This window comes from Mus pahari, chromosome 7, assembly GCF_900095145.1.
Source record: "Mus pahari chromosome 7, PAHARI_EIJ_v1.1, whole genome shotgun sequence".
In the NCBI taxonomy this organism is placed as follows: Eukaryota; Metazoa; Chordata; class Mammalia; order Rodentia; family Muridae; genus Mus; species Mus pahari.
Genome location: NC_034596.1, coordinates 94,221,638 through 94,234,024, shown reverse-complemented (window position 1 = coordinate 94,234,024; position 12,387 = coordinate 94,221,638). Strand labels below are relative to the sequence as shown.

The following is a 12,387-nucleotide window of genomic DNA, read 5'->3' as shown; positions in this document are numbered from 1 at the left end:
CTCCAGGTTCCTCAAGAGACCCAGTCTCTAGAAAATAAGGCAGAGAGTGACAGAGCAGGACACCCAGTATCTCTGTCTCTCACTTTTGTGCCTGGACATGCACATGTGTGCATATGCTACATACATGTCACACCCACAATCACCCACAGATAAAGTCTCCATCCAGCTGAGATGTGACTTAGTCAGTACAGTGCCTCTCTGGTCTGTACAGTGTCTTGGGTTCCATGCACACCAGCACCATATGAGAATCCAGGCAGGGTAGCTCATGACTCTAAGCCCAGGACTTGGAAAGTGGGTTCAGGAAGATAAAGAAGTTCAAGGTCATCCTTGGCTGAAATGAAGGTCAGCCTGGACTCTATGAGACTCTGTCTCAAAAAAGAAAAGAAAAGGGGCTGGTGAGATGGCTCAGTGGGTAAGAGCACCTGACTGCTCTTCCGAAGGTCCGGAGTTCAAATCCCAGCCACCACATGGTGGTTCACAACCATCCATAACAAGATCTGATGCCCTCTTCTGGAGTGTCTGAAGACAACTACAATGTACTTGCATATAATAAATAAATAAATCTTTAAAAAAAGAAAGAAAAGAAAAGAAAAGAAAAGAAAAGAAAAGAAAAGAAAAGAAAAGAAAAGAAAAGAAAAGAAAAGAAAAGAAAAAACCCACACATACGAAGAAATCTGTCAGAAGCGGACATCATAACATCTGCAACCGGCAAGTTGGTTCTTTAAATGACAGAACTAAAGACAATAGTCCAGAATCTCGAGATAACATCTACGGAGAAATTTGAATGAGAGAATGTTTCACAAAGATGATGGTAGTCCCCTTACCCTAGATTTAGTTATTCAGAACCTCAGCCCAGAGATATGAAATGGAAACTCCAGAAAGTAACAATTCACAGGCTCTTAGTGGCCCACCACTCTAGTGAAGTGCCGTGTTACTCAGCCTCCATGCTGTGACGTCACCTGCTTGTCCAGCAGAGCCACACTGTCAGGCCTTTTGCTCACAGCTGTCCCTACCTCTTAGCTCATGAGAGTCAAAAACTGTGAGTGGAATAAATGAATTTGTAAAATAAATTAATAGTGTCCTCAACATGTGATGGTAATAATGGTGGCCATTTTATCATGATGCATCATTAGCAATGTGCTGTTGTACTGTCCCCTGCTGTTGTTAATGTCTCTTACAGTGCCTAGTTAGACACCTCCATAGATACAAGCTCAAAACATAGAATACAGAGGGCTAGATGCTGTCTGTGTTATGGGCATCCACTGGGGGCCTGAGAAAATACCCACTCCAAACAAGCAGGAGGCTACTGTATATTTATTGTCTCATCTCCCAAGGTTTAGACAAGATTGAAGACAGGACACTGGGTATATTAGAGTGATTTCACTTGCAAATGGCAAGGAGTCTTACAAAAGGCCCAAAATACCAGGGGGTTTATTGGGTCAATGATTAAGAATTTTCACACAGGACAAGCTTCAGGTAGGTTTTAATTAGACTATAGCTTCCTTGGCTGTTCTGAACCTTCCCATCCATGTGAATAGCTCCATTGTAGGCTGATAATAGCCACTTGAATGCCTGTGTACTATTGGATGCCAGGGCTGCATGGGGATTTGCATGGAAGACTTGTTATGGAAGGAAAAGGCTGTCATGTCCACACTGAAAGGAGCCCTCAGCTTGTAGACAGACTCTCCAGGCCTTCCTACATTCGGATCAAGTTTTCACCTACCACTGGTCGCCAGGGTGGGGCTAGTGATGCCATGTATTAGGTGGCATAAGCCAACCACTTCTAGAACCAGGTCCTGTGGTAAGGGGGAGGGTAGGATTACAGTAATTGACTTAGGCCAGTCCAATTCTATGCCTAGAACCCAAGGTTAGGCTCTATCCTACTTAGGTAATAGCTGCTCCACAGCCAAGTGGGCAGCTTGGGTATTGGTAAAGTAGCTATTGGCACCTGCTTTGTTATTTATTAGTCCATTAGCACTTGGTGCTAATGAGGCCCAGTGTTCCCTGGTTTCTGACACTCTCTGTCCTTGGTCTGGTCTGGGCATCCTCTTATCATTCATACATAGGTCATCCAACAGGTCCGTTTAAACCTGCTCAGTCATTTCTCGCCAGTACCTCTATCTCCCAAATAGTCCTGCAAGGATCTTATATTCAGGTTCATGTTGTCTTGACACCGTAGGGATCCTTAAAGGCGTACCATTACTCTTTGTTGTTGACAGACTAGATATTACTGAGTAGATGTGTATGTGGCAGCGACCAGAAGTCTGCTGGTATGATTTTCTATAACTGTCATCTCAGTTGTCTACAACTTCAAACTTGAGCTGTCTTTGTAAAGGCAATATTTAATTTGGTTTAAAAGGCATTTCAAAAATAGCTAAAGATGGGTCTGTTTCAAGTCCTGAGATTCCTTTCAACTAAATAAGAATCCAAACCGACTTGCTCTTGCCGATGGCAATGTAAACACACCATTCAAATGAACTTCATGTCCCAAAAGAAACCTTCAGCTGTCTTAGCCTGGATCCCTGCTGCAAACATAGCCTGTGGCAAAGGCTGGAGTATAGGTTATTGTCATACAGACCGAGGGGAGAACCAGCACACGTGTCCCTTATCAAGTTCAGTACTACAGTGAGTAGCAGGAGAACTGTCTGCGAACCAAAAACAAAGGCCTCAAAGTTGACTGTCAAAGAGACAGATTAATAGTTTATCCCAGTTTATGCCCTGAATCCTGTTACCTGATTGGCCAAGGGTGATCCTGTAAGCCTTTAAAGTACTGCCGCTGCCTCCTCCTCCTCCTTCATCTTCCTCCTCCTCGTTCTTCCTCTTCCCCCTCCTCCTTCATCTCCCTGCTCTTCCTCCTCTTCTTCATTTTATGTTTGTGTGTGCACGCACATGCCAGGTGTCCAAGCAACCAGTCCCAGCAAATAGTTGAAGACACATGGCACAGGGCATGGCTGAAGCAAAGTGTTTCCAGCAACAGTGTGAATGATAGTGGGGTGCAGAGTCTAAGGGGAGCACACAGGGGGTCAAGAGGATACTGAAGAGATTGCATCTGCCAGTCACACAGAAGCACAGAAAAGACCAGAAACCATCCCGCATCTCTTTAATCTTCCCTGTGTATCTGAGTGGCTTTTCTTAACGTGTGTCTTTAAAAAGGTAAAATTAATAAACACATTACCAAGGCAATTGCTTCAGAGCCCTGCAGGACTCTCATCAACAAAGAGGCGAACTCGCCAGTGGAGAGAAGCGGCGGGGTCCTCATAAGAGGAGGCTGCTGTGGAGAAGCTGTCATTGCTGCATCTTCAATTGGCTGGTCCTCTCTTCCCCAGCAGGGGCTCCTTGCTCGCTGGGTAATTTTTACTCTTCCAGTTCTGTCAATATGACAGTTTTGTCCCTAATAGAATGGCAGTTTTGACTTTCCTTTAAATTATTCCACACAGAACCAAAAAGAAAGAGACACACATTCTCTCTCACTTTCCTCTTTTCCAAAACTGCCCCCCATAAAAAGTTTTCTCATTTAAATTTTTGCTTCCACATTGCGTTTCTCATTCACGTTTTAAGAAAACCAAATACAGTGTCAGCTTCCAAAAACTGTGCTTGATGATGGCAGTGACTCACATAATTACTGACTGTCAGTGTGTTTGCTGGGAACACAGCGATGTCTGGCAGCCCTGCTTCTAGCAGCAGGAGCAGTGGCTCTTCATGGGCTCCGTTTGCCATCTGAAACCTAGTATTGGCCAAATGCAGTACTGGGGCCATTCTCTGCACCTCTTTCCAGGAAGCACGTGCCTCGGCGCTTGTTGAGAAAAAACGTCGCTAAGACAATTGTTTCATAGTCTTGTGTGTGTGCATGTGTGTATGACGTATGCTGCGTGTGCGCGTGTGTATGTATTGCGGGTGTAGGTGTGGGCACGTGTATGCTATAGTACACACGCACAGGTCAGAGGACAGCTTCCACTATATGTCTTCACCTTCTTCCTCATTTGAGACAGGGTTTGTTTTTGTTTGTTTGTTTGTTTGTTTGTTTAGATTTATTTATTTATTATATGTAAGTACACTGTAGCTGTCTTCAGACACTCCAGAAGAGGGAGTCGGATCTTGTTACGCATGGTTGTGAGCCACCATGTGGTTGCTGGGATTTGAATTCTGGACCTTCGGGAGAGCAGTCCGGTGCTCTTACCCACCGAGCCATCTCACCAGCCCCGAGACAGGGTTTCTTACCTGTTGCTGTTTGCCACTCTATGTACGGGGTGAGCTGGCCTCCAAGTCTCCAGGGACTCTCCTGTCTCGGCTTTATATGGGTTCAGGGATTCAGTCTCCTGTCTTCATGCTCCTATGTCAAGTGCTTTATCCACTGAGACATCCCTCAGCCAAGACAATTATTTTAGAACATGTGGATTTAGCTAGAACGCTCCCAGTTCTCACCTCCAACTATGGCTCCTTTAGCTCAGTAGTTCTGAACTGAGGGTGGCTTGGCTTTTCTTCCTGCCCTTGCCTGCCCCAGGAGTACTTGGCAATTTTTGGAAATGCATTTAACTGGCACTGTGCAGGGCAGGGAGAGGGTTGCTCCACTGATGGATGATGGATAGAGGCCTGGCATACTGCTAAACCTCCTCAGTGTAGAGTCATGCTCTGCTGCTGTAACGCAGCACTCTGGTGCAAAACTAGAGCCATGGTCTAGCTGACGAGGATCTGCACACACAAAAACAGGCTATTTGTCTGGGATATTCAGACTAAAGAGAGAAACAGAGATTGCTGAAGGACACTTTAACACTTTCACCTGTGTGTGTGTGTGTGTGTGTGTGTGTGTGTGTGTGTGTGTGTGTGTGTGTGTGTATGTGTGCATGCGCACAGGCATGCATGTGAAGACCAGAGGTCTTGGGTGCCGGTCTCACCTTCCACCTTGTTTGAGACGGGGTCTGTCTGTTATTTGCTGCTGACCCACAAGATTCTGCCGCCTTCCTGTCTCTGCCTCCCGTGTCCTTGAAAGGGCACTGTGCCTACAGATCTGTGCTACTGTGTGAATTCTGGTTACACAGCAGCTTCCTTACCCACTGAGCCATCTCCGCAGCCCTTCAACAATGCTCTAGGACAGAATCACCCAGCACCCAGCATCTCTAATCTTGTTAGCATGTAACCTCTACCTTCCACTCGAATGAGTATAGATATTTATAGGACTGCAGTTCTAATGAAGATACTAGCTTGCATTCTTGTTTCCAGTTAAAAATGTCACTTTCGTAGTCTTTATGCCATTTTTAATAAAGAACATCACATTGTTTTAATGTAGTACAATCTGTAAGCCTTTCTCACTTTGATTCTTTGTTTAGTTGCTCTTTCTTCCTTGAGTAACTTTGGAAAAGCCTCTGTTCAAGTCTGAAATCTGCCTTTGGAAACCTGCCAAGAGTTACTCTGAAATGATTTTACAACAAAAACAACTTCTTCAAGAAATAAAGTGTTTGCAGGGCATTCTAAGAAACCGGTCTGATAGAAATGTTTCATATAAGAAACCATACTTTAGAGAAATACTGTTTACATTTTTTTTTAAAAAAAGTAAGAACTCTTGGGATTGGGTAGACAGCTCAGTTAGGTGCTAGCCTTGGAAGCTTAAGCTCAAGGACCTGAGTTCGAATCCCCAGAACCCACATTGAGAGACAGAGAGGGAGAGAGAGGAAGAATGTAGTGGCACAGGTTTATTATAATCTAGGCACTGAGGAGGAGGAGATTACTGCTGGGTAGTCAGCCCCTCCCCTACCAACCCAGGTGTCAGTTTCCGGCCAGTGAGATACCCTGCCTCAAATAAAAGGCAGTGTCGCCTGAGAGCCTCTGGCCCTCAGCTCAAGCTTCCATGAGTTAATTCAGTTGATGGACCCCATGGCTCCCTGTCTGCCTTCTGCTCAGACGGGTTGCTCCTCAGTCCTCAGCCCTAACTCTAGGCAGTGCCCTCAAGCTCCTCACAGCCTGTGTCTGTCAGCCCTCGGTGGTCAGCAAGAGAAATGGCATCCAAGGTTCACCTTCTGGCCTCCAAACACACCTCCACACACATGTGCCCCCACGGATGAACACACACAAATTACCTTGTGTCCCCCCCTCACAGATGAATAGACAACACTGTGGTCTGCCTCAGGAGGGATCACAGTGGGAAACCCTGGCTTCCTCAAGGCCCAGGCCTCACAGTCTCTGGTTAGGGAAGCACCTGCTCTGGTTACCAAAAGCCACCCCACATCCCCAGGAGCCAACTTTGTAAAGGAGAAAAAACAATGCTCGTGAATGAAGGTCTTCCTGCACCCCTGAGTCCAGAGAGGGTTGCAGAGAACCCCACTCTGTACCCCATAAGAACCACTCCTGCAGATTTCCAGAGAGCATCTGGCCCTCAGCTCTCCTCGTGGGTTAATTTGGTTGATGGGGCACAGTACCACCCCCCACTTGCCTTCCCACTCCCTACTCTTGCTGCCCAGACAGCCGGCCCCTCAGGCCGCTCAGCCCCTGACTCCAGGCCCTCCAGCTCCTCACATCCCTCTATTCTTGCTCCTCACCAGGTCCTCCCCAAAGCTCCTTAGGGAGTCATGCAGAGCAGCCAGCTCTCTAGAATCCCTGTTTTCAAAGAAATTCCAGGCAGGTCTATCTCCATTCTGCATTTTAAAACAAATCAAAAAGGCCTTTAATGTCATTGGACTTACATTTTTATTAAGCACCTGTTAACAGCAATTTCCTTTGCCCCCATACCTCTCTGTAAGCTCAGTTCCTTTCATCATTCATTCTAAGCTTTGAACGTAGACATGTGACCAGATCTCTGCCTGTGTCAGAGAGCAGTTTCCCCGCTGCTTCCACGGGAAATTATACTGGTGCACATCCAGAGTTCAGCTTTGGTTCTCAGTGTCCTACCTGTTGTTAGCTCTACGCTAACCTTCTGAAACTGTGACATAGCATTGCCAACCCCAAAGGTCACCCTTGAGCCCCACATAACCAAGTTAGGCATGCACGCACACACGCAATCTGTTTTTATCTGTGTGTCTGCATGCGCGTGTGTGCTCTGTCACACTCATAATGTTCTAAGTCTTAGGAGTTTATGTTGAGCCACATCGACAGCTGCCCTTGGCTGCACGCGGGCCTTCCGTTGAGTACGTCTGCCTGTTTGCCTGATGTTCATCCACCATCACACTCAGCAGCTGCATTTTCCAAAGCCCATCTCTCCTGTGGTTCTTCCTGTGCTTACTCTGTGTGCGTGGTGCGGCTGAGCACAGAGACTGGGCCAGACTTACCTGTGCATTGCTGGGTGGTGGTTTGGAGGTGGCCTCTTCACTGTGTTTTGTTTCACCGACTTCTTTCCTGATCGTTGACAGTGGTAAGAAAGTCTATTCAATCCCAACACCTCCCGGGAGGTAGTACATTGTCTATAATATTATTGCCTGTTCCCCAGCTCCTTTTATTCCATAAATTCATTTATTTAATGCACAGCCATTGCTGGCTCTGAGCTAAGAGGTGGGGCCAGCTGTGAGCAAAAGCTCTCACACTCTCGGAGATTATTTCTAGTCGGGGTAAAAGGTCATGAGCTATTTTGGTGCAGAATATTTGCAGGTGACACTGAAACAGTGTGTTCCTGCTTCACAACAAGGCTTGAAGGCTTGCTTCACTAGAAACAGAAATGATGTTCCTTTTTACTTAATGGCAACTTTCCCCTCTCCACAACTCCAGCTCTGCCCACCGGCCCATCTGTTCCCATCACACTGCGATCCAGAGTGAGTGTCGCAGTCTTTCGGAGAATATTGTTGTTGGTAATAAAAACCGTATGTCATAGCTTTTAAACTCTTAGCCCTGAAACTTCAATTTCCTCATTGTTCAAGATGAAATGACCAGATCTGTTCATAGGTGTGTAAATCAGGGACAAGCAGGAATATCGTTCATTCTAAATATAAACAGAATACATCGGATATCTCGCCATTCAGTGTGGGCATAGAATGCCCTCTTCAAGATAAAAATGGACTTTCCCCTTCCACGTTTCTTGGTGATAGTATACCCACCTTCCAGTTGGAAGCAGTAGCAAAGACAAGAATAATTAAAGATTAATACAATTAAAATAGGTTGTTTACAGGGAAAAAATGAGCTAAGGGATTTCTTTTCCTGCAGGCTTCCAGTGGCCCAATGAATGAATGAAAACATTTAAAATATCATCAGAAGCATTTTATCTTAGTAGTTTCTGGGTTATCCACTCTGTGAGATTTACAGTTCCGACACACCAATTCAGAGCAGAAAGGGAGGGCGTGCTATTTATCTAATCAACTACTTAGGCAATATGAAGACTCTTCAGTTATCTAATTTTATTAAAGAGATGGTTTATATCCCGTAGTCAGTGATGTGCGATCCTGTGATTAGTTTTAAATCCCTTAGAAGAGATCTGACGTTACACTCTGTGTGCTGTACAGCATGAAATCACCGTGTACATTTCACCAAGACATATAACCAGATGAATAGCATCCGCAGTACGCAGTCATTTTATCCCAACACACTGCAACATGGTTTTTGCCCTGGGGCAGAGAAGTGGGTTTTTTTTTCTCTCTTTCCCCCCCCCCACTTCAAAAGAATGAAAAATTATCATCACTCTATCCAGACCCATTACAGACTTCAGAGACTTTGGCATGAAATATTCAGAAAGTTTATTTTAAGAATTCAATATTTTAAAAGCCTGCTTTAAAACTATTACAGTGATTAGTGGCTTTCTTGCTTAGGCCAGGCTTTACTTTTAATCCCCCTCCCCCCCCCATGTCATGGTTGATACCGTTTGTTTTCTGCAGGATGTCGTTTGCATCAACCACAGGAACTCCACAGAAGGCATGCCATTCCTTGTTTCAGGATGTCCCCAAGAGGAACTGGGACCATTTTGCCAGTTCTTCTTTCAGATGCTCTTTAGCAGACACGTCTTTCGCTGGTGACAGAGCCAGTGAGCCTCTGCCACCTCCGCCCGCTGCCACCTGCCACCGCCGCTGCTGTTTGTGCCTTGGTGGTGTAGCTTATCTTAATCACCTAGAACTTGTGCCATTCCCTACTGCCTGTTGTGGGAACAGAGCCCAGGTCTCAGAGCTTCCAAGGACACCCCCTCAGAGGCTTCCCACACCCTCAGGCAAGGGCTCACACCTTCGTCAGTCTGCATAGGAACTGGAAAAGCTTAGTGTGCACTTGTAAGGATGTAACGGTGATTCCAAGGATGAGTGAAGCCAGCCAGGAATCGTGGATGTGTGGTTAGCCGTGGGGCAGCTTCTCTCTGAGTGCTGTCTTGGTTCTGTAGGGAGGCAACAGCAAGACATGATGGAGATCTTACTTCAGAGTTTCATTTGAACTACTCTCTAGAAAGCAGTGAGGTCCTTAGGAAACAGCCAGGTCTATAAGGCTCAGTAGCTCTGTCTGTAAACTGGGCCAATCCCAGAACTGGTGCTAAGATTCTGCAGGCTAGGGGTGTAAAGGCAGTGTTGTATCGGATGTCAGACTGTGTAGGATGTTACCATCACAAATTGCTGCTAAAACACTTTTTCTCTTATATAGTTTATCTCACATTTTTGTTATGTGTGTGTGTTTATATAATTGTATGTATATTACATATTTTTGTCATGTTTCAGACCACTGGAACAAAATTTATGCCTACTTTTGTTTGAGACAGGATTGCACATAGCCCAGGCTTGCCTCAAATTCACTATGTAAATGAGGATGACCTTGAACTTCTGATCTTCCTGCCTCAGATACCCCACCCAGTGCTGGGATTATAGGTATGCCCTACTCTTCCCAGTTTTATGCATCCTTATAGGTGAAACCCAAGGTTTCATGCATGGTAGTCAAACATTCAGTCAACAGCTACAGCCCTGGCCCCTTATTCCTCCTTTTCTTGTGTAGCTGATGCATTTAGGTCCAGCCCTCAAATGTATTGCATGTGTGCTTCTGTAGGTTTTAATAAATTCCTCTTCTTTCCTTCATACCTTAGGTATGAGCAGTGTAGTGGAACGAAACATAAGCATCAACCTTAGTCTTAGAGATAAGATTGGTTCTTCCCCGTGGTGGCACACACCTTTAATCCCAGCACTTGGGAGGCAGAGGCAGAGGCAGGTGGATTTCTGAGTTCAAGGCCAGCCTGGTCTACAGAGTGAGTTCCAGGACAGCCAGGGTTATACAGAGAAACCCTGTCTCGAAAAACCAAATAAAAAATAAGAAAAATAAAAGATTGGTTCCTCCCTCATGCTGACATACAAAGAAGGAAGATTCTAGTCTACTGCTCACATAGAGATCCTGACAGGAATACTGTGTGAATAACTTCCTGTGTCATTTTCCAGGGAGGCAGATCAAGACTCAGATGGTCACGTCAGCTTCCGAGACTTTGAATACGCCATGAACTATGGGCAGTCAAAATGAGCCTGACGCTTGAGAGCTACTTTTGGAGATCCCGGACAGATCGATGAATTATAATCTAATTGAAGGTCTCACAGACCTCAATCTAGGAAGGGTATGAAACTGTGTACTTGTGAGAAAACTCTTAGTTACAGTTTTTGAATACTGATATTGGACCTGGAGATGGGAATCTCCTTCCGTGTCCCCAGCAGCCCTGAGTTAGGCTGCTGCTGCTCGCTCTGCCACCCAGTGGGGTTTGGGTTTTTCTCCTCTCTGCTCTTGTCAGCTCTCCGTCCTCCATCCTGTGGGTTGGAGGCTCTGCTAACTCCACATGGGTCCCTTGCTCTCATCAGGTCCGGGAAGAGTTAGCTTTGCTCTGCTAGCAGTGTCATTGACATTCACTTGCTCCACCTCGGCTGAACATCAAGCTCACTGTGTCCAAGCAATGAGCAAGTGCTAGGAAAACAAAGACTCTGAGATGATGTGCCTGGAGTACAGAGCAGTGCGCAGGGCACCGGTGTACAGAGCCTAGGAAGAAGCAGCTCTGGCTAGGCTGCCAGCCATTCTTTATACAGAGAAGTCCAGAATACAAGTGGGTTCTTAATAGGCAGAAGGGTGTGATCTTTGTCCCTTTAGGATAGCCTGGGCCTGAGCCCCGGCTTCATCCTTCAGAGAAGCTAGCTAGAGAAGCTGGCCAGCAGCCCTCTGCTGCACACTCCTGGTTCTAGGTAGTTCTGCCATGCGCCTGAAGCTCCAGCCATCCTAGAGTTAGGAGTCTCCACTTCCCGCCATGCCCCTGGGCGCCAGTGATCACATCAAGCCACAACATACAACATGGCATCTATTAAAGATAGTTCTGAAATACAGATATTGTCAAAGTAAGTGTTTCACATTAACATTCTTGGAATAATTAATGCAATTTATGTTTTTAAAGTGTTAAACATTAAACGATCAAGTAGAAATATAAATTTGTATACCCAATATTCAACAAGTTTCATGCTCATATAAATTATTAGCAGATAGCCTTAAGAAAAATAAAGTTTTTAGCTATGCTAAACCAGAGGCACCTACGGAGATGGGATAACTAAATGTAATTTGACTGAAAGAAATGTAATTTGGTCTCCTAACGGGCCCCTAGGGACCATACGGTAGAGATGAACCAAGCCTGGACTTTCTCTGCCACTTGCGATGGTGTGGGAGACTGGATGATGGATACATAGGATTTCTTCTGTTTTCATGATTTTTCTATAAATCTAAAATTATCCTCAAATGGAGTTTGTTAAAAATTAAAGTCTTATTCAAACATTCATAAACTAAATGAAGAAGCAATGAAAATAATTTCTCAACATGAATGAAATATTATTTCAGAGGCAGAAATGAATTACTGGTATCATTGAGAAATGTGTATGACTTTGTGCACAGTAATCCAGTTTTTGACTTTGTTCAGCAAGTGTTTTCATTATAAGACAAACCAAATCATTGATCCTGATCTCAAAACATTAAAGAGTTATTTTTGATTTCTTAAATATCATATTTATGGTGTGTGTGTGTATATATATATATACATACACATATATATACATATATAGTGTATGATGGTATATATACATATGCTAAATATACACACATATATGTATATATTATATATATTGAATATATATTGTGTATCTAATGTGTTATATATATTATATACATATATACATATTTTCTATTATGTGTTATAAATATACATATATCATACATATGTTTTTTTATATTTTATGTGTACATGCATTATATCTACTATATATATGTATAGCATTTATTAACAGAGCCATTCTTCAGTAACAGCCAGAGTTCCAAACTTCTGTATTGCACTCCCAATTGGATCCTGCTCATCCTGAGCAAGAATAAGGGAGCAGTCACTTCCTACTGCTGATGGAGAAAGAAGAGTTGAGTCTGGAAGCGGCCACTGAGCAACTTCCATACTGGATTAGCTAGGACATTTTATCTCAATGACAGAAAACTACCCAAAGAAAATTT

General features: G+C 44.5%; 1 protein-coding gene across 1 annotated transcript in view; it reads left to right on the top strand.

Annotated features, from left to right (window-relative positions):
- Efcab11 (EF-hand calcium binding domain 11) overlaps window positions 1–11,891 on the top strand; it is a 159,908-nt gene extending 148,017 nt beyond the window's left edge. Inside the window, exon 6 of the mRNA XM_021202412.1 lies at window positions 10,311–11,891. Within this exon, the coding sequence (XP_021058071.1) occupies window positions 10,311–10,389 (79 nt within the window). The 3' untranslated portion in view covers window positions 10,390–11,891. The remainder of the gene's footprint in view (window positions 1–10,310) is intronic.
- The last annotated feature ends 496 nt before the right edge of the window (window positions 11,892–12,387 follow it).